We start from the raw sequence: 22253 nt of genomic DNA, 5'->3' as shown, positions 1-22253 counted from the left end.
GGGATTTGCTCTGTCCCTATAGGACCGAAGAAAGTACACACAATGGTTAAAAAACAAGGCTTCTTTTTTTTAAAAAAATCACCTTTTTCTATATCAGAGGAATTCCACATTTTACTGCTTTTAGTTTTCTTGAAGAGCATATGTACTTACATCACCAGAAGGAGGCACAAAATAGATGCCACTGGAGTCGAATTTATAGTGCGGATTCTGAACTAATTCCGTGTTGAAGAATTTGTTTAAGATGCTGCGCAGCGTGCGCCGGTCCCAGTCGTCAGTCACGCGGCCGCCGTAATTGCACTCGCCCGTCATGTACTGCAGGGCGTCGTAGGGCAGTTCCTAGAGTAGAGGTCAAGTCGCTCAACCAGTCAAGACTTAGCAGTGGCACATCATACAGGATCGTGTTTCTTGTTTGCTCATGTTATTTAAACAGTTTACGGAAAGTTTGCATCAACACAATTTCCCTTTATGTACTTCCCGGCTAATTTCCTGTAATTTTCCCCAGGCTCTCTCTCTCCTTCTGTGATTTGTCATTTCCATTAGGTCAGTGCAAAGAATAGAAATCCTCTATTAACTTGTGAACTCACCTCTATTCAACCAACATTAATGGACCACCTACTACGCCTGATGCAAAATTAGTTAGACCATAATCCGATTCCTGAAAATCCTGCACTGTTGAATGACATTCAAAACCAATCCAATATAATTCCGAGATAATCAGTGTTCATTTCCTTCACCACCTCTTTATATCTGTATATGTTTGACAATTAGAATCACACTATATATACAATTTTGCATATAATTTTTCACCAAATCTCATATTATGAGATATCTTTTACTGTTTCACGAAATACTCTTTGAAAATAGTTTTTAATAACTATCTTCTAATATTGAAGATTTTAGTTGCTCCCAATTTTCTACTTTGTTAAATTGTTTCATTAAATATACATCCCTTAAAATTGCTAATGATTCTTTAGTCTAGGTTCCTGAAAGGGAAATAACACTGTCAAAGGAAAGAAGTTTATAAAAAGCAATTGACTAATGTCACCAAACTGCTTTCCTGAAAGGCTGTAGTAATTGTAGGAATCAGTTTTAAAATCTCTGCTAATTTGATTGACCAAAGGTAATTAATATTGCGTTAATTTGCATTTTCTAGAATACTAATGAAATTTATATTTTCATATGTTTAAAAACATTTGTTCTTCTGTGAACTAGCCTATTTTTTTCAATTAGTTTTTTTAATTTTTTAAATTTTTATTTATTTATTTATTTATGGCTGTGTTGGGTCTTCGTTTCTGTGCAAGGGTTTTCTCTAGCTGCGGCAAGCGGGGGCCACTCTTCATCTTCATGGCGGTGTGCGGGCCTCTCACTATCGCGGCCTCTCTTTTTGAGGAGCACAGGATCCAGACATGCAGGCTCAGTGGTTGTGGCTCATGGGCCTACTTGCTCCGCAGCATGTGGGATCTTCCCAGACCAGGGCTCGAACCCCTGAATTGGCAGGCAGACTCTCAACCACTGCGCCACCAGGGAAGCCCTCAATTAAAGTTTTAATAGTTTTATTTGTATAAGCTCTTTTATAAATCTACCTTTATCAAATTTCTTGAAATATTTTTACTGTAGGTTTGCCTTTTTATTATATTCTCTAGTACATAGAATTTCTAAGCGTTTATGAATGCAAAAGAATTGATTTTTCATATTGCGATTTTATTTATCCTAAGCATAAATACTTACACAGCCACCAGTAATATACAGAATTCTCTCACTGCTCACAACAAAACTATTATCATTTAGGGGAAAAAAAAAAGATAATTAAACAATAAAATTGTTTTTAATTTAATTTTTTGGGATATAATTCACATATTAGTTTCAGGGGTACAAATAATGATTTGATATTTGTATATACTGATCACCACAGTAAGTCTATTTAACATCCATCACCGTAATCACAATTTTTTTGTGTGTTGAGAACTTTCAAGGTCTGTTTTCTTTAGCCACTTTCAAATATGCAATATAGTATTAACTATAGTCACCATGCTGGACATTACGTATCTTAATTTTATTTTACTTATTTTTTTTGATATTGACATTTAAAAAATGTTTATTCACCACTTGTATTTCTTATTGTTAAATTATCTACTTTATTCTTTTATGTGTTTTCCTCATATGAATGCTTTCTTTTTTCATTATTAAAAGCTCTTTATAAAGATACCAAATCAGTTTGTCAGAAAAATTTTAGGTATTTTCTCCAGTTTTCATTTGTCTTTTATTTTTATGGTGTTTGTTTTTGGTATTTTAATATAGCAATGTTTTAAAATGTTTTCTACTAAAATACAGCAATCTTGTTACTTTAGGATTTTTTTCACCATTTTTGTGCTATAAATGCCCTTCTGGCAGTTATTGGCTAAAAGTTAAAGTGTATATACCCTACATCTCAGTGATCCCACTTAGAGGAATCTCTTCAGTAAAAAACAACAGCACTTGGGAAGAATAGGTGGTAGTGATTAGACAGAAGGAATTTATTGAATTCGGGCTTGGGAATTAAGAGACTTGTTACTTGGTAGAATTGGAAGTGAAGGCAGTGAATTTAGGAGAACAGCTCAGTGACCAAGACGTGGTGGAGAAACAGGCAGAACCAGGAGGGAGAACAACGGCACGGTGTTGAGGGGAGTTTGCAGATGCAGGCAGTGCTCGGGTTTGCCTTGTTGACAGGCCCCCACCTCATAAAACTGAAATATAGTAAGAAAACTCCTGTGTGAATTAAATAGTATATGAGCATGAGCTGGGCCCTGGGAGGGCTTTGTGAGGCAGGCATAAGATGAGATCTGGAGGGGAGGAGTTTGGCTTATGTTTAAAGGGTTAAACCTGCCAACATTCCCCTGAGAGCTGATGGGTAAACTTGTTTCTCTCAGTAGCTTGATCACAACCAGGGCCAATCAAACTGGGGAATGCATTCTTCCAGGTGCCCAGGTCCATCGGCTGAGGTCGCAGAAAGAGTAGCAGCTCGCTGCTGGGATTTCTTCTCTGTTCTGTTGTTATAAGAGGGTTGAGACCACAGGCCAGGAGAGAGTGCAGAAGTCGGCAACTATATGCAAGGTTATATATGAAGTTATTCACTTTAACATTACTTATTAGTAAGAAATATAAAGGAAATAAAATCCTGATAGTCAAAAGTGGGAAATGCTGTGTATGCAGCCATTAAAACAAAGATCTGTATCTATTTTGGAAGTTGTCCACAACATATGTGAGTGAGAAAAGCAAGCTGAAAATGACATACAGATGTAATTATGTTTTTGAGGAAAATGTGTGCGTATATTGTATATATAACTATTTGTGCATAGGAAAAGATTTGGACAGGCCCTCCTAAGCTGTGAAATTGACTGCTTTGGGGGTGAACTTAGGGTGAGAGTGAGGGGGTGAGCCTTTCTCTCACACACAATCACACACACACAACCCTCCCAAAGGGAATTACCCATTTGCCAAGTACATTATATACATCCACTTGTATTTTCTTCTGTTACAGTTTACTTTTTCTTATTTATGTTTTTTCAATTAAAATATATAAAGAACTCATACAGCTCAATAACAAAAACCAAAAAATCTGATTAAAAAATGGGCAGAGGGGCTTCCCTGGTGGTGCAGTGGTTAAGAATCCGCCTGCCATAGCAGGGGAGACGGGTTCGAGCCCTGGTCCGGGAAGATCCCACATGCTGTGAAGCAACTAAGCCCGTGCGCCACAACTACTGAGCCTGAGCTCTAGAGCCTGCGAGCCACAACTACTGAGCCCGCGTGCCACAACTACTGAAGCCTGCACGCCTAGAGCCCGTGCTCTGCAACAAGAGAAGCCACCACAATGAGAAGCCCGTGCACTGCAACGAAGAGTAGGCTCCACTCACCACAACTAAAGAAAGCCTGCGTGCAGCAACAAAGACCCAATGCAGCCAAAAATAAATAGATAAAATAAATTTATATTAAAAAAAATGGGCAGAGGATCTGGATAGATATTTTTCCAAAGAAGACATACAGACAGCCAATAGACACATGAAAAGATGCTCAACATCATTAATCACCAGAAAAATGCAAATCAAAATTACGATGGGATGTCACTTCACACCTGTCAGAATGGCTATTATCAAAAAGACAAGAAATAATACGTATGTTGGTGAGGATGTGGAGAAAAAGGAGCCCTTGTGTACTGTTGGAGGGAACGTAAATTGGTGCAGCCCCTATGGAAAACAGTATGGAGGTTCCTCAAAAAACAAAATTAAAAACAGAACTACCGTATGATCCAGCAATTCCACTTCTGGGTATTTATTCAAAGAAAATGAAAATACTAATTTGAAAGGCTATATATCCCTATGTTCATTGCAGCATTATTTACGATAGGTAAGACATGGAAACAATGTAAGTGTCCACTGGTGGATGAACGGATAAAGACGTGGACTATATGTGGAATACACAATACTATTCAGCCATAAAAAGAATGAAATCTTGCCATTTGTGACAACGTGAATGGATCTTGAGGGTATTATACTAAGTGAAATAAATCAGACAAAGACAAATACTGTGTGATTTCACTTAAATGTGGAATCTAAAAACACAAAACAAATGAACAAACAAAACAAAACTTATAGATACAGAGAACAGATTGATGGTTGCCAGAGGGGTGGTGAGTTGCCGGGAGGGCAAAATGGGTGAAAGAGATTAAGATGCACAAATTTCCAGTTATAAAATAAATAAGTCATGGGGATGTAAGTACAGCATGGTGACGTTAGTCAATAATACTGTGGCACAAATTTGAAAGTTGCTAAGAAAGTAAATCTTAGAAGTTCTCATCACAAGAAAAACAATTTTTTTTTTTTAACTCTACGGTGACCGATAACTAGAAGTATTGTGGTGATCATTTTGCAGTATATACAAATGTTGAATCATGTTGTATACCTGAGACTAATGTAATGTTGTAGGTCAATTATACTTCAATAAAAAAGAACAAAATTTTGATTGCTGAAGGATTACATTCGATTTAGTATCAAAGGGAACTGTGAATCACATTCCACAAAGAATATCTCTGTATTTCTTGATGGGTTATATGCCATGCATGAGTAGCAGTTTTGTGCAGTTTGCTATATGATCACTGTGCTGGAGGAACAGGAAGTACGGCTCAATTGTCATTTAATAGAAGGAACCAGTTCAGTCAGTCCCACGTGTCATTAAACGATTCTCTGTAGCATTTGCCAAGATGGACAATTCCTGATATTCCATATTTACTCAGTGTGCTCACTCCCCCTTTTTCTCTGGCTGTTTGGTCTGCATTTTCCATTTCTCCTGTCCTCTCTCCTACCATTGATATTGGGTGCTCACCAGCAGCCAGGCTTTAGTTCGTTTTTACGCTACAAGGCCTCCCTTTTAAATCTCAGGTGTTCTCAGGCTTCTCCTTACACATTAACAATTCACAATTCTCTATTTGTGCTCACTCTCTTCTCTCGGGCTTTATATCTATATGCCAAAAGCCTACCAGATACCATCGATATCTACACCTAGACACCCCAGATGTATCAAATGTACAAGACTGAATTATTTATCCACTCACCCACCCCCATTCCACTAACCCACCTGCTATATACCCATCAATTCCTGATACCTATTCCCTTTCTGGATTAATGAGTGGTGGTAGGACCACCAACTGAGACCCCAAAACTAACATTAACAGACTTCTCCCTCTCCCTTTACCATTTACTATCTAAGTCATTTCAATCCTTGTCCCTACATATCTATTATATCTCTTCCATGTTCCCCATCCTAGCCCAGATGCTTTAGTTTAAACTCATATCATCTCTTGCCTGGGTTATAACTAATACAGGAGACCATTAGTTTTCTAGGGCTGCTGATAGATGGCTTAAGACAACAGAAATTTATTGTTGAAGAAGTTTGAAATCAAGGTGTTGGCAGGGCCACACTCCCTCCACATCTTCTAGGAGGATACTTCCTTGTCTCTTCCAGCTTCCGTAGCCCCAGGTGTTCCTTGGTTTGTCACAGCATAACTCCAATTGCTGCCTCTGTTTTCACATGGCTGTCTTCTCTGTGTATCCAAATTTCCCTCTTTTCATAATGATACCAGTCATGTTCTATTAAGGACTCACCCTACTCCAGTATGACCTCATCTTAGTTTAACTGATTATATCTGCAACAACTCCATTCCCAAATAAGCTCACATTCTGAGGTAGAATGGATTAGAACTTCAACATATTTTTGGGGGGCGACACAATTCAACTCATATCATCTTAAACTGGCGTGTCATCTAAATCCCTCTAATCTGCTCTCCACTCTGTTGCTAGAGTGGTCTTTCTAAAATGCAAATACTCTCCTAAAAGCAGACCAATAACAATATAATAATCCCAGATCAGCATGGCATACAAGGATGTTCCAAACATACAAGGATGTTCCAAATCATTTATACTTAACCAAACCTTTTTACTTATTGGTACTTTTTTTTAACCTTTTTATTGCTGCTTCTTTACACCATCCACCTGAAAACCTTCTATTCATTGTTTGAGTCCCAAGCAACTGCTCCTCTGTGGAACCTTCCCTAATCACATCCAGCGAGTTGCTTACCTCCTTGTTTGTGTTCAGATCTTTAAAAAGCTAGGGTGACCAAATAAACTACTGTCCAAACTGTAACACTTTGAGAGTGAACGTGGGCACTAAAGATAATTAGTATTATGGAATTTTAGAGTACTATATATATATATATATATATATATATAAAATAGTATATATATAGTATATAACTCTATTTTTATATTGGCAGACCTGTAAGTAGTTTTATTCAAACATTGCTTTTAAAATAAGATAATTACTTAAAATAAGAAATTGAAGCAAAAATTTTATAATGATTAAGAGTTTAAGCAGAATAACTTTTCTTAGTGTATATTCATGTACTTTAACTTCTTAGACATCTCTCTCTCTCAAATAATGTCTCCGATGTTTTCCCGAAGAATGTACTTTTCAATATGGTCTCACTGTTTTTTTAATTTTTAAAGTAAAATTGTCTATAATGTTTTGCAAAGTTTCATTTTATGGTTACTAAATTTTAAATTGCTGACACTTTTAATTGACTCCACTACATACTATAATATTTTAAATTAGAATATACTCTACAGGTTCGTGAACAAATTGCTAATTAAAGGAGCTCCTCATTCTTTTTGTTTGTATTCAAAAGTGTAATTATTTTAGCTCAAATACTTCCACATGCATTGTTTCATTATAGCTTTTGCCTCCATTCTTAGTATGTTTTAAAAATAAATATTATTACAAGAAAGAAATTCATCAAATCTATGCTTCTTTTGAATGTTTCACCAAATTTTAATGCTGCAAAATCAAAGGCCTTCTCAACTCACTTCATTTTAGTACAGAATACAAATTTGCCCAAAGAAACACAGAAGACCAGACAAATGTTCTTCACCTAAGTTTAGATATGTCATTTGAGCTCTCAATATTTATTTTCTTGTTTTCTCCTTTGTTTTTATAGAGAGAGGATTCAATGACTGCCTGTTTGTAAGCCTTTCTTAAAAAAAATCACAATTCACTAAAAGTTTCAAAAACCAAAGGTTTTTTTGATACTCCATTGATTGATTTAAAGATTTCCAACTAATTTTGAACAAAATTCTATCAAAATTTAGAGGATTTGCTTTCGAAAAAGTTCCATATCCTTTTAGGACACTTGCACTGATTTACCAAGCAGTTCTTCAAAAGTTCAAACGTGTTAAAATCCATCTGATAGATAAGCAGCAAAGAGAGAAAGAGAGAGAGAGAGAGAGTACATGCATGTGTGTGCACGTGCACAAGCGATGGCGAGAGAGAGAGAAAGGAGAGAGGGGTGGGGAGAGGGAGAGAGAGAACTACAGGGGATGAAATGTGGTTGCAGTGATGACAGTACATTGTGGGACTTCTTCCCAGAATCTATACCTCAGGTTAACACCAATGGCTTAAGTAGTTTGATCGGGACAAACGGCCCAAACTCTGGAATAAAACTACAGTAATATTTCCTTAAAAATAAAGTCATGCTCCAGGATGGAGGGAAATCAGTCTGTTTTTTTTTTTTTTTCATTTTGGAGACTGATTGATGTTTATGTGTCAAAATAAATGATAAAATACAGGTTCCTAATAGACAAACTGACATCCTAACTACCTACTATGGCAGTTATAATATTCTGTTATAATAAAGTCCTACTTAATAAGCTTTTGGGAACTATCCTCCTATTCATTTTGTAAAAAAAGAAATTAATCAGAAGTCCCTGCTCACTGTACAAACACAACGTGATAAACAGCACAACAGGTAATGTCCTTGCTGTGAGTTTTATGGTACCTCATACTGGTTCAGGAACATGTGGAGTTGCTGTACGCTGATTCTTAGGTCAGTCTCGTTGAACTCATAGGGAATATTCCACCCCAGGGGTCCAAACTTCCGTCTCTCTTGTACCAAAGCATGAAAGAAACAGAGACCATATAGTAACTTCTTGAATTCCTCCTGTAATGAGAAGAAATGGTGTAACATCATTATTTCTTCCCCTAATAATGCATTATGCTTATTTTAAAATGAAAGTAATTAATTCCTTTTGCTTATCAATATATCCATGTCAAAGTAAAACTAAAACAGAATTAACTGTTTCTACCGGCTATTTAGGCTATGCCTATTTGTATACATGCTCAGTTGACACACATAGCTTCTACGTACTGTCTAATTTAACGTTACCTTAGAGGATTTGGGGGGGTTTCAACTTAAGCATCATGAGGCAAGGAGTATGAATTCCAGTGTTTGGTCCCAGATCACCATGGAGAAATTTCAAAGGAGATAGTTCAAACCGATTAAGAAGCTCTACAAGCACTTTGGGGTTGAAATTTTGGGCAGCCTCATGGCTTTTCTGGTTGCTTTTAGGTAAGAGAAGTCCTACAGTCACTGTCAACTGCAAAGCCAGCCTTGATTCAGAAATCAGAAAGTACGATGCAATATATTAATCATTTGTACCCTCCACAAGGAGGATATAAAAATGGTCAAAATAGAGCTTGAGAGAGGATTTTTTTGTTTTTGCTTTTTTTTGTTTTTTGTTTTTTTCGGTACGCAGGCCTCTCACTGTTGTGGCCTTCCCCGTTGCGGAGCACAGGCTCTGGACGCGCAGGCTCAGCGGCCATGGCTCACGGGCCCAGCCGCTCCGCGGCATGTGGGATCTTCCCGGACCGGGGCACGAACCCGTGTCCCCTGCATCGGCAGGCGGACTCCCAACCACTGCACCACCAGGGAAGCCCGAGAGAGGATTTGTGAAGAGGTTTCCTTGGAGAGAAGAGCTGCTGTGCTGGGAGTCCCCTTGTCCTCACCTCCAAGGGAAAGGGGAGTGTGGGGTCCAAGATACTGAGAAGGAACTAATGGGGCCCCTTGGGGAGCTGATACTCATGCCCTGAAGCTGGGATGGAGTGGGACAGTGCAAAACTCATGCCTGGAAGAGTAGAGCAGTCTATGGCCTCGGGTCATGGACTATGGGAGGGAAATCAGTAGCCTTCCCCCAGATGGTGGGCCAATCTGGCGTGAATCCCAAGGAGCAGACAGGGAGCTGGGCTAGGAATGTCAGCCAGTGGTCATTTTAATGGTTTCCTATTCAAGAGGACTTGTGTCACAGAGTAAGGAACCCCAACAGTAAGAGCCTGTATGAAATGAAGCCTGGAGAACCAAAAGCTGAGAGGAATCAGGAACAGCCAGCTGAAGGGGAGGCACTGCCACGGGTGATGGGGTCACAGAGAAGTCCAGCACGGGAGCCGAAGGAGAACCCATGAGAGACCTCACGAGGCAAAAAAGTCAGCTTTAAATCCCCACCAACTCCAAAGAGCTCCAGGCAATAGCAGCCCAGAAGAGGAACCTCTGCCCCTCCTGACTCACCCCTGCACACGCCCTGAACTGAGCACTCAGTATCAGCAGCTATCATGTGCGGGAGTAGTTACAAAAAGAAAGGTGGGGCTTCCCTGGTGGCGCAGTGGTTGAGAGTCCGCCTGCCGATGCAGGGGACACGGGTTCGTGCCCCGGTCCGGGAAGATCCCACATGCCGCGGAGCGGCTGGGCCCGTGAGCCATGGCCGCTGAGCCTGCGCGTCCCAAGCCTGTGCTCTGCAACGGGAGAGGCCACAACAGTGAGAGGCCCGCGTACCACAAAAAAAAAAAAAAAAAAAAAAGGTGGCCCAACAACACATGACAAGATGCTCGACATCACTAATTATTAGAGAAATGCAAATCAGAACCACAATGCGCTGTTATCACCTCACACCATTCAGAATGGCTATCATCAGAAAGACAACAAATAACAAATGCTGGAAAGGGTGTGAAGAAAAGGGAACCCTTGTACACTGTTGGTGGAGATGTAAATTGGTGCAGCCACTACAGAAAACAGTATAGAGGTTCCTTAAAAAACTAAAAATAGAGCTACCATATGATCTAGCAATTCTACTTCCTGGGTATATATCCAGAAGAAAATGAAAATTCTAATTCAAAAATATACATGCACCCCAATGTTCACAGCAGCCCTAGTTACAATAGCCAAGACATGGAAACAACCCAAGCATCAATCAACATATGATTGGTTTAAGAAGATATGGTGTATATATACAATGGAATATTACTCAGCCATAAAAAAGAATGAAATATTGCCATTTGCAGCAACATGGATGGACCTAGAGAATATTCTACTTAGTGAAATAAGTTAGACAGAGAAAGACAAATACTATACGATGTCACTTACATGTGGAATCTAAAAAAAATAAAACAAATGAATCTATATACAAAACAGAAACAGACTCACAGACAGAAAACAAACTAATGGCTACCAAAGGGGAGAGGGAGGAAGGGACAAATTAGGAGTGTGGGATTAACAGATACAAACTATTAAACATAAAATAGATAAGCAGTGAGGATTTACTATATAGCACAAGGAATTACATTCATTATCTTGTAATACCCTACAATGGACTATAATCTGAAAAAAAAAATAACTTAATCACTTCGCTGTACACCTGAAACTAACACAGTATTATAAATGAACTTCAATTAAAAACAAGGAAAGATGACAACTCCATTCTCTTTCCCTAGTGGCATGAAGCCCACCAACTATAGGCCCGAGGCAAAGTGCTAGAGAGTTGAAACCTATGTTTTGAATAAAAGTTGAAATATTGATTAATATATTGTGTTGCACTTTCTGATTTCTGAATCAAGATTGGCTTTGCAGTTTAAAATGACTATAGGTCATTTTATTACCTGACACTAACCAGGAAAGCCATGAGACTGCCCAAAGTTTTATTCAAGGGCAGGGGGGAAAGTTTCCCCCATGGAATAAAATTGAAAGGGAGAGTGTGAAACAAGAGGAGAGTAGCATAAGTTTGACCACAAAGGTGGGAGAAGCAAAGTTAAACACGCTGTGCTAATTCTGCAACTCTTCTCGATATATTAGAAAATTGAGCAAATCAGTAAAATGTGTTGATGATGTGCAAATATGGAATGAGGAAAAGCAGGAAAGAACCCTGGGTAGAGGGACTGAAATTGAAGGTATTGCTAGGAACTCGTTACTTCTAAAACATGTATATGAGGTGTGTGCATGGACTTGTTTCTACGTACTATATGTGTGTATACAGATTTGCATATGTGTATTTGTGAGTATATGTATATATTTCCAAGTTCTCTCTAAAAGGACTCGAACCACGGACAATAAATGCTACTTGTTTGGCACCCAAATCTTGGTCTCTAATACCATTCCCCATGAAATAGGAACCAGGGCTGTTCAGAAAAATGGCTGGTTCCAGGTCTGGGATACAGATAAGCCTGGAGCAGCTTTTGCCAGAAAGAGGAATAATAATAATAATAATAATAATAATAATAATAATGGGACCTATAACAAGTACAAAAGGAGCTCCCTCTGACCAATTCTGGGACAACTTGAGCAAAAGACTTAAGAATAGTAATGAATTATAAACCATTGGAAAAAATGCAAGGAATTCATGAGTCCACACCAATAAAAGATAAATAAATGGAAGGGAAGGGAGGGCTGCTGCTGACAATAGCACGCCAAGTGTCAAATGTGGAGGGAGTGCTGGAGTTGGAATCACCAGCGGAAATAAGTGGGTCAAGCAAGAATCATCATTGGCTACTAAATCTGTGTCCCAGGTAGATTTTGACGAGGAACAGGCTATTTGCATGGTCCAAAATGTCTCCTCACAGACTGATTATTAGTTGCAAGGGGCAAAGCAGTTATTATACAGTGAAGAAATCAGACCACGCTTCATCTGGGGGATCAAAATCAGTAACATCAGTGAGGGATAAATGGGCACCGTGCACCTCCCACTATGATACTCGAGGACATGACTTCACCCATGTCGTATTGTGGCTCAGAATGCATAACTTGAACCTAATATCGAGGAAATATCAAGCAAGCCCAAAGTGAGAAACGTTCTATTAAAAACAACGTGGTGGGGGGGGATGGATTCTTCAGAAATGTCAGTGCCATCAAAGACAAAGAAAGGGGCTTCCCTGGTGGCGCAGTGGTTGAGAATCTGCCTGCCAATGCAGGGGACACAGGTTCGAGTCCTTGTCTGGGAAGATCCCACATGCCGCGGAGCAACTAGGCCCGTGAGCCACAACTACTGAGCCTGCACGTCTGGAGCTTGCGCTCCGCAACAAGAGAGGCCGCAACAGTGAGAGGCCCGCGCACCGCGATGAAGAGTAGCCCCCGCTCGCCACAACTAGAGAAAGCCCTCGCACAGAAACGAAGACCCAACACAGCCAAAAATAAATAAATAAATAAAATGAAAAAAAGACAAAGAAAGGCTGAGGTATTGGTCCAGATTAAAGGAAGCAAAGAGGCATGGTGACTAAATGTGATACTAACCCTGGGCGCATCCCATGGTGAACAGGGAAAATGCTCCAAAGGACATCACTGTATCAATTGACAAATTTGGGACACAAATTTGGGTAGATTAGATACAATAGTGTATACTTGCTAAATTTACTAAAATAATAACTGTAATGGGATAAGATAATATCTCTATTCTTAAGAAATATACACTGAAGGACTTATCTAGGAATAAAGGGCAGTGACATATCTAACTTACCTGCAGATGGTCATGTTAACAGGAGACGAATATAAGTAAAGGGCATAGGGCTGTTCTTTGTACTACTTTTATATTTGCAACTTTTCTGTGAGTTTAAAATTATTTCCAAATAAAAAGTTAAAACCAAAGGATTATGGTGTACTGCTTTGGCATTTGAGATTTTGCTTTGGGTTTGGATTTTGGTTCATAAACGCCTGGACTTCCAATCTGTGTGACTACTGCTGGAAAGCCCTCTGGATCTGGAAGAAAGGGAGTAAATTTTTGCAAAAGGGCTTCTGTCCAGCCATCAGGTGCAGAAATGCCCTCACCACCTACCTGGGGGTAACCTGCTCTCTCTGGGCCAAATCATGCAAAAGTTTGTCATACAGCAGGTCTTAGATGCTTAGGATAAGGTTTGACTTAATTTTAAATACAGGTCCCCCCCTTTTTTTTTTTTTTTAGTATCCCAGACTTTTGTTTAATGAAAGTACTTCTTTATTCTTAATACTTTCTTTTGATGTGTACTTAAAACATATCCCAACATCAAGAGTGTGAGCTTTTTAACAGCAAAAACTTACCAAGGTTCATAACCCCTCTTAAAAAGAAACTATTCCATTTTTAATTACGGCAAAACACTGTGAAACAATTTTAGGTCACAAACATTCACACACAGAATTCTAATCATGAAAGCAGTGGGTGGCTTCCCTGCTTGCCTGGTGATGCTAAAAAAAAAAAAAGACCCTTATGAGCCCATCAATCAGGGAGTAAAATTCTTTTGGCTCTCATTACAGTTATATGGAGGAAATATTTTTATGTGTTAATTTAAAGATATGGCTCCAAATAGCAAAGGGCTCAGTTAATATCCTGAAACAAGATTCTCCAACCTTGCAGATTTGTACTGGGAATGGCTTACGGCTGACTTTCTAAATAGAAAGCTGCATAATTAATGACACTCCACTAGATCTCAGCTGAGCAGGAATGAGGCTGGCGGTGAAATAAAATAAAATATTAATAAAATTGACTTCAGTACAGTCAATAATCAGTAATCAAAACCAACAGTGCAGGAGGCCTATTTAATTTGCAGTTTTACTCAGCACACACATCCAGGATCACCGGGGGCCACTTGAATTGCTTTACGGGGCAGAGGTAGCAAGACCTAGCCATTACTAACATGCTTTTTGCAGCTGCCAAAGAACTCAGGGTCAGAGATTGGGTCCATGAGGTATGATCGAATGATATTAGCCCGTAAACCTTTCGGTGCTTCATTGGTCATTTTCACTCCATTCTGCAGTACAGACACAGGGAAATTTGGAGATGGGTAACTTGTCAGCCAAATTCGGAAATCTGGATGTGTTGTTTCTGCACTTAACTCCTGCAACAAAAGAAACCAGATCCAAAAGGGTCATAAAATGCAAGGAAAATCTCAATCATGTGTGCATGGGATGGGCTGGAAGTGGGAGGAAGCATCTTTACAAAATAGGGCTTATTGCTTCAGTTTAAGGCAAAGGCCTTAAAAACTGATTCTGCCAGGGAAGCAACATACTTCATTGGGAAGGCCCAGAGTTGCTGTCCCTCTCCCTGTTAACAATTAAATCACATGACTGTGAAGTTTACAAAGGCATTACATAATTCAGATTTGGCCGCGATAAAGACTAAGACATTCCAAAAAGTCTTGTATCTTCACTGATGTTGCTGAAATATTTATAGAAACACTTCTCTGCCCCAGAGCCAGATTAAGAATGATGCCTTCTTGCTGTAGCCAGGTTGTGAGAATAAGCAACACACTCAGATAAATCCATATTAAACCAAGTAGGGATGAAAAAAAAAAAGAGCATTTTGAAAGGGAAGAAGAACTGGTATATCCTGAAGCACTAAACCATATCACTATTAGCGCCACTTGTTTACGGGGATAGTCAGGCCTGCACTGTGGAGGATGACAGAACGCTCATCTATGACTGTCGTGAAGGCTATATTGGGCCTTGGAATAATTACCATGGGTCTTTCCCTCTCTCCTGTTCTGCTCCACTCCCTACTGCTAACTCCTCCAACCGTCCATGTCAGTGGTATCTATGTTTTTTTAATTGCAAATCTTTAACAGTAAAATAATTTTTGAGCACTCAACTGGTGAAGGGGTGGGTAGGGGAATTGGAAGGATGCTAAGGCACCTACATTTTTTAATAAATGGTGAAGGTACCATTTTTCCTCCTACTAGCTGCCCTATGCCCAGTGACTTAGGTAGCATAACTCATGGGACTTTGGGTCAAGTTCACCATCCACTGGGGACAGCTCTTCCCTCTTGGATGACTCTCTAATGGGTATACGATACAATTCAACAGGTCATGAGAACAGCCTAGAGAGAGAGGAACCGTGAGGAAACAGGCACAAATACAAAGTCTTGAATATAAGGCCCGAAGCTTGAGAAGATGTTAGTAAGGCAAAAAATATTAAAGAATAGTTTTGCAGATAGAAATAACATCTATCATGGAAGCCTACATTCTTGAGAAAGTGTGCTCTCCCAATGAAAGTGAAAGAAGGTCAAATGGCTAGAGCACGGAAGTCAAGATGGGAAGTGGCCACAGACGAAACCTGAGAGGCAGGCGAAAGTCAAATGAAGAAGCCACGATGGGGACATGAACTTTGTCTTCATGCAGTGGGAAGCTATTGAAAGGCTTTATTCATTCACCAGCTCAGGAAAGATTTATTGATTATGTCCCATGAGCCAGGCACTCTTCAAGGTGCTAGAGGTAAACCGGAGAATAAAACAGCACTTACATTTTAGTGGGAGATACAGACAAAACAAAATGGTGACAAGTGGCATAAAGGAAAATATAGTCCGCTCCTTAAAGTGTCAGGTGGATGTCTGGATAGTGCAAGTTATATCAATTTAGTAGCTCGAGGGACTCTGAAGAGAGGGCTAGAGTCACGGGTAATTACGTGGAATCCATTGCCAGGTTTTCTGTTTATTCAGTTGAGCTACGTGGGATTTTCTTCCTGGAATTTCTGCCCACAAAAATAGGGAAGTACCGTGACCCACTGCAAGGAGGGTGGGAGGAGTGCACTTCTGGTTTCAGATTCATCCTCTGTGGCAGGGTCACTAGCTAAGTGGGTGAGAAGTATAATTATAGAAAAGTTACATCCTGAAGCCTTTTGGTTTAGAGGGGCCACACTAATTTCCCCCTGCAAAGCTTTCTTTGTTGTTTTTGGTCCACTGCTGTAAAAAGTAAATTGGTTTCTGTCTACCCTGTGGTTTATTCCTATCTTTGAGGCTGCTCCCCTGATTAAGGATATTTCTGACCCACGGGATGAGCCCTTGCGTCTAGTAGGAGAGATTCGGCAAGGCCTGGCCATGTGCTGTCCTCTAGTTCCCAATGTGAACCCATCTCCCCTATGACCCAGCCATCCTGAAACCCTCAAATTACAGGACAGGAATGGAGTTACTTAGATGGCATGTACATCACTAATTCTACTGGGGAACTATGATCTCATAAAAATAAGCTTGCATTTTTACCTCGCAAACTTTCTCGAGGGTTGGCATCCAAGAGGTGGCAAGGTGACAATTCTGAAGAACAACCCATGTTCCTTCTTTGACAGCTTTTTCTAACATCTTCATAGCTATGGGCCCTTGGCCTTGACCAAGAGATAAAGACCTGAGTTTTGATGCTCCACATCCCTGTGTACAAGAATAGTGAAGATGTTATTTTAAATCACATTTTAAAGAAGAATCAATATTATCATCACAGGAAATGTTAATATTAAATATATTAAAATTTAATCATGCAGCATCCCTCAAAGGTTCTAGGGCACATACAGCCCTAGAAACCTCTTACTGGTTAAGAAGCCAATAAACAGACAAAAAGCAAGCCAATTCATGAAGGAAACAGTCATGGTAATAAATGAAAAATTCTGTAGAGTCTTTGATTGTTGAGATAAGGGACGGGAAAAAATTAAGAAGACTTTTAATATGAGGAGGAGATGAAAGAGCCCAGCTATCAAGCAGCAACTCCTAAAATTCAAAGCTGAAAAGAAAACTGTGAATAGACAGATGAATTTGCCCCAGTTTCCTCCAGATCTCTGAATAATTATATCTTAACTAATTTGGTTACTGCATAAAGTTCAGAAGAAAAAAATCCATTAGCCCCTAATTTCTTTTCAAGTTTATTTAAGGAACTCTGTGGGAATGTCTGTCTAGAATTCATTTCTCCTATATCCTGATTCATCTACAGCTTCCAGATATGGTGTCTGTGACCCCCGGTCTATTTCTAGGGCAGTTACCACCTGAATGCCACTTTGGAAGAGGCCTTGAGTTATGGGAGCAGTATAAGAGAAGGCCCTGTCTGAATGTCCACAGGTGACTGACACAAGCAGGTCAGCAGGAAAAAAAATAGACGTTTAAGGTACCTGGTCATCGGCAAATTTTAGAAGGGCAGCCATGGGATCTGCTCCAGGAGAGAGCACGAAAATCAGTGGTGCGCAGCAGTTACTATCCGCAAATGCCTTGGATAGATCAAACGGGGGTGGTTCAATGAATGCACGTCCCAATCTGTTGTTTATAAATTCTTGCAGCATTGGAATAATCTAGAAAGGGACAAGAATATGCTTGAAGGAATATTCAAAATCTGCCTAAAACCTTAAAACTTCACATTCAAAGGTGTTTTATAACAAAGGACCTCACATTCGCTTTGGTATTTATAAACGTTGGTAAAGAGTCAAAGGCATCACTTCATACAGTTGTCTTTTAGATAGAAAGAAACTATACATTATTGAATTAATAAAAGGCGGGTGGTTAGTGACACCAGAATTCAAAGGCATTTTTCTTCCTTTTAGTGAGTGTTCAACGTATCCTAGATGAAGAATATAAAAAACCTTAATTCTTTACTTAAGTTTTAAGTAAAACTTGACTATGTTCCAAAGTCCACAACTCACAAGTAGAAATTCTAGTGTGATTTATACAATCCTATACCACAAAGAAAGATCGATACAGCTGAAAAAAGAAAGAAAAGGAAAAGCACCGTGAAAGAGAAGCCATACTCCCGAGAAACAGGCGAAACTACGTCATGTAAACTTTCTGATAATACGCCCGTGCATTTTCTGGGAGCGTGTTTGAGAAAGAGCAGAACTTTGGGGCTTGGGGGTCCCTGTCAGGCACTGCTGTGGGAGCAGACTTGTAGAAAGCAGTATGGCTGAGGTACAGCCTCAGGTACATCATTCCTTCTTTCTGATGAAGGGTCTACACCACTCATCTCTGGGTGATGGCTTAGGTGTGTGCCAAGCAAGTAATAAAGGTATGTTTAATGAACCAGTATCCCTGTATCTAGCTTAACAAATTATGGAAGCATCCCAGGAAGAGAAGTAATGAAGTGACAAGAGCACAAAGAATTTTTTGAAAGCTTCAGAACCTCTCTGACTGGACACCTACTTATATCCGAGGATGGAACTGTGTGTAACACACAACACTCCAAATTAGGACAGCAATTCCACCACCCCACAACTTTTCTGAACTTAAAGCAAATTGCAGGAGCAATCTGCAGATACCACGAATCTCAAAAAGGGGGTCTCCTCTGGAGAAAGTTACAAACATTGCCAAATTTTAACAGTGCATTCTCCAGAACCTCTATCCACACAAGGTTTGTAAGTAAAACTCATTGACTTGTCACAATACTTTAAAAACAGTGTCAATCCTGGTATGGATGTGTGTATGTGTATGTGTATGTGTGTGTGTGTGTGTGTGTGTGTGTGTGAGAGAGAGAGAGAGAGAGAGAGAGAGAGAGAGAGAGAGAGAGAGAGGGAGAGAGAGAGTAAGAGAGTAAGCGAGTAAGAGAGACAGACTGACTGAGGGTGTGAGGGTCTGGAGCTGAGAAACAGTGAAGAAATATCTGTACTTAAATTTTTTAATCCCTCCACAACAGATTCATTCAAATATGGAAAGGTATAAATAGCCAAGATGGGGAACCAACCTAAATGTCATGGACAGATGAGGGGATAAAGGAGATGTGGCATATATACACAATGAAATGCTATTCAGCCATAAAAAAGAACGAAATAATGCCATCTGCAGCAACATGCATGGACCCAGAGATTGTCATACTAAGTGAAGTGAGTCAGAAAGAGAAAGACAAGTACCATATGATATCACTTATACGTGGACTCTAAAATGTGACACAAATGGACCTATCTGTGAAACAGACTCACAGACACACAAAACAACCTTATGGTTACCAAAGGGGGAAGGAGGTGGGGGAGGGATAAATTAAGAGTTTGGGATTAGCAGATACACACTACTATATAAAAAATAAACAACAAAGTCCTACTGTATAGCACAGGGAACTACATTGAATACCCTGTAATAAACCATAATGGAAAAGAATCTGAAAAAGAATATATATATGCATATATATATATACATATATATAACTGAATCACTTTGCTGTACACCAGAAATTAACACAATATTGTAAATCAACTGTATGTCATTAAAAATAATTAAAAACTATGGAAAGGTATAGAAGGGTAATAATACATGTATAAGTGCCACGTTGGCATGGATCTACCTAACAAGATTACTCATATATTGTTCCTGCGCAATAAATATCTACTGAACAAATGAATGAATAAATTAGGATGCTCTCTTTTGTGAAGGTGGGATTCTAATTACGGAAATTCTAAACAAAAATTACAGAATAATAAATTCATCTATACATCAAGTTTCATTTCTTGATAAGTTATTTCATGTTTCAGATATTTTGAATGGGCACAGATATCAAGCTTATGGCAGAAAACTAAAAATATCCTAACTGCCTGTCTCAGGCCTTGTCCTTGCCCTTTTCCCTATTATTCTTTTCCTGTGGCTGTCTTTTCTCACTAGATTAAAAGCAACAACAACAATTAACAAAGGAAAACTAAATGATTTTTTAATAACCTCTCTCCTCTCAAGGCTAACTTCTTCACTAAATTATAATTTTGCAAACACAACGAAAGCACATGGCTTTTAAGTGCGTGGTTTTACTTTTAGGAAGTTTGAGTTCTAAACGGCCCCTCTTCTGTGAGTGTTTCAGGCTGGCAGCGTCCACAGCGCTCATGCAGACATGGCTGGTGGAAACTGATTCTTAACGTTAGCGCCAGAGAACCCAGTTAGGGGTGCCTGCGTGAGGGTGGGCACAAGTTTCATTTTTAATGTTAAAATTGAATAAGACCTGCTTGCTCCCAAGACTGAACAGTAACTCCTGAAGTAAATGAAGCTGTGCAAGCTATTCAGTTTGGAAGGCAATGGAATTGGGTTTGCTTCTGCTATCTGATTATGCCAGCATCAGGTTTATAAAATAAAATCTGTCAGTAACAAAAATTATAGACTAATTTAGGCAGCCATCTTCCCAAAGGCAGAAAAGAAGTTTGTGGTCACCTATGTATGTTCTTCTGTGTCTTGCAAGTTCCTATAGGATTTATCTGAGGTCAGAGAAACATATTAACTTATATTTGACAAGTTTCTTATTGAAAGCTGATTAATTTGCTTTTTGTTTACTGTCCAGAAGGAGAGAACTGTGGCCAGAAGCTCTTCATTTTGTAAATGGGCTCAAAACATTCCACACCTCCATATTTACCCATCTGATATGCTTTTGTCAATAAAACACTATAAACTATTAAATTCTATGGAAGGTGCAAACCCATCTCATTTGTCCTCTGGTGATTCAGTGAGCATCTTTTACATTTTTCCTAACTAGAGCATTAGATAACCTGGCATCTGTGGCTTCTTACCATGGGATGGAGTTGGTTTTGAAGGGAGAGCAGTAGAAAGGAGACAGAAAAAATTGTGCTGACAAATAACATATACTGTAAACTAGAAATCAAACAATTGCTGATTTTCCTAGGGGTGATATATATCTCATGACTTAGAGATGGCAAAGAAATAATATCTATGTAGTACTAGCCCAATTATTAGCCTCATATAGCACTGTTCCTTTCTCTGGCATGCTAATACCATTTTGCTTTGGAAAATCATTCTTTTAAAAGCATAATAGTCATATATTAATTTTAAATACATAGATTCTAATGTCAACGATTTACCACTAGAAATTAAAGTACCTGGCAACAGCAAGATTGAAGGATTTGAGGTTGCTAGTAATATAAGAGCACACTAATAATTATTTCTATATTAAGGATTATGGGTGTGACAGTATAGATAATGGTAACTAGTTAATCACTTAGGATAAACTGAATTATGCTGTAGTGGCAAACGATTTCCAGATCTCAGTGGTTTAACACAACAAAAGCTTATTTCTTGTCCCAGCAAAGTCATCTGGGTGTCCAGGCAACAGACTCTCCCTGTGCTGGCTCAGCACTGCAGCCTGTTTATGGCACTCAAATATCCACATGTGATTCCACAGTTTTGGGGGCAGGGGGGAGTGCCCTGGAGAATCTCACACTGGTAGTGAGATGCTCCTGCCCTAACACTTCTGCTCACATCTTACTGGCCAAAGCAAGGTTTATGGCCACAATGCCCCCACCTCGAGTGTACTCAGGAGAGGAGAACCAGAAATACTGGTGAGTAGTGTTAATGTCTACATTCATCCACCAATCCAAAAAAAAACTCTAGAGGAGATATGGAAACATATAAGAAAAAGTTATAAGACAAGGTGCTGAAGTATTGTGCAGAGTAGGCAAGAGAAGTATGAAACCTTAAGTTTAACCTCAAGTGATTGAAAAACAAACAAAAAGATACAAACAAAAATTCCTCAGCTTGAGTATCTAATTCCCCAGCTCCCTCAAATACACTTTAAAAAGAGAGTGACTATGGAAAGTAATATTGGATCTGTTTGGTAGCTCAACATATTTTCAGATTAAAATGTCCAATTTTTAAAAACAAACTGGGGAAAAGATATTTATAGATGAAACTGCTGCAATTAGGAAACGGCTCATTAATCACTTCTAATTAAACAATATAAAACAGGAACAGAAACTTCTTTGTTTATCAAATATCGAGGGGAGAAGGTCAATGGTACATGCAGAGTCATTTAGCAGAACAGTCTTTAGCTTAGAAAACAAAGTAAAAACCTTTGAAAATTTTAATAAAAGGTTTTAAAGGAAGAAGCCGTATTAGGCAAGAGTTTGAAGCATTCCATATTCTTCCATATTTAATAGTTGAAGTGA

The 22253-nt window shown here is 39.1% G+C and overlaps 1 protein-coding gene across 1 annotated transcript in view; it reads right to left on the bottom strand.

The window, feature by feature from the left end:
- DNAH7 (dynein axonemal heavy chain 7) overlaps nucleotides 1-22253 on the bottom strand; it is a 245609-nt gene that overhangs the window by 21927 nt on the left and 201429 nt on the right. Inside the window, exons 55-59 of the mRNA XM_029225556.1 lie at nucleotides 17511-17687; nucleotides 16621-16782; nucleotides 14284-14484; nucleotides 8360-8521; nucleotides 151-336 (exon numbers count right to left, since the gene is read on the bottom strand). Coding sequence (XP_029081389.1) covers nucleotides 151-336; nucleotides 8360-8521; nucleotides 14284-14484; nucleotides 16621-16782; nucleotides 17511-17687 — 888 coding nt within the window. The remainder of the gene's footprint in view (nucleotides 1-150; nucleotides 337-8359; nucleotides 8522-14283; nucleotides 14485-16620; nucleotides 16783-17510; nucleotides 17688-22253) is intronic.

The sequence above is a fragment of the Monodon monoceros genome, unplaced genomic scaffold (genome assembly GCF_005190385.1).
Source record: "Monodon monoceros isolate NGI ecotype Baffin Bay Population unplaced genomic scaffold, NGI_Narwhal_1 Super_Scaffold_16, whole genome shotgun sequence".
Taxonomy (NCBI): Eukaryota; Metazoa; Chordata; class Mammalia; order Artiodactyla; family Monodontidae; genus Monodon; species Monodon monoceros.
This window is presented reverse-complemented; position numbering and strand designations above follow the sequence as displayed.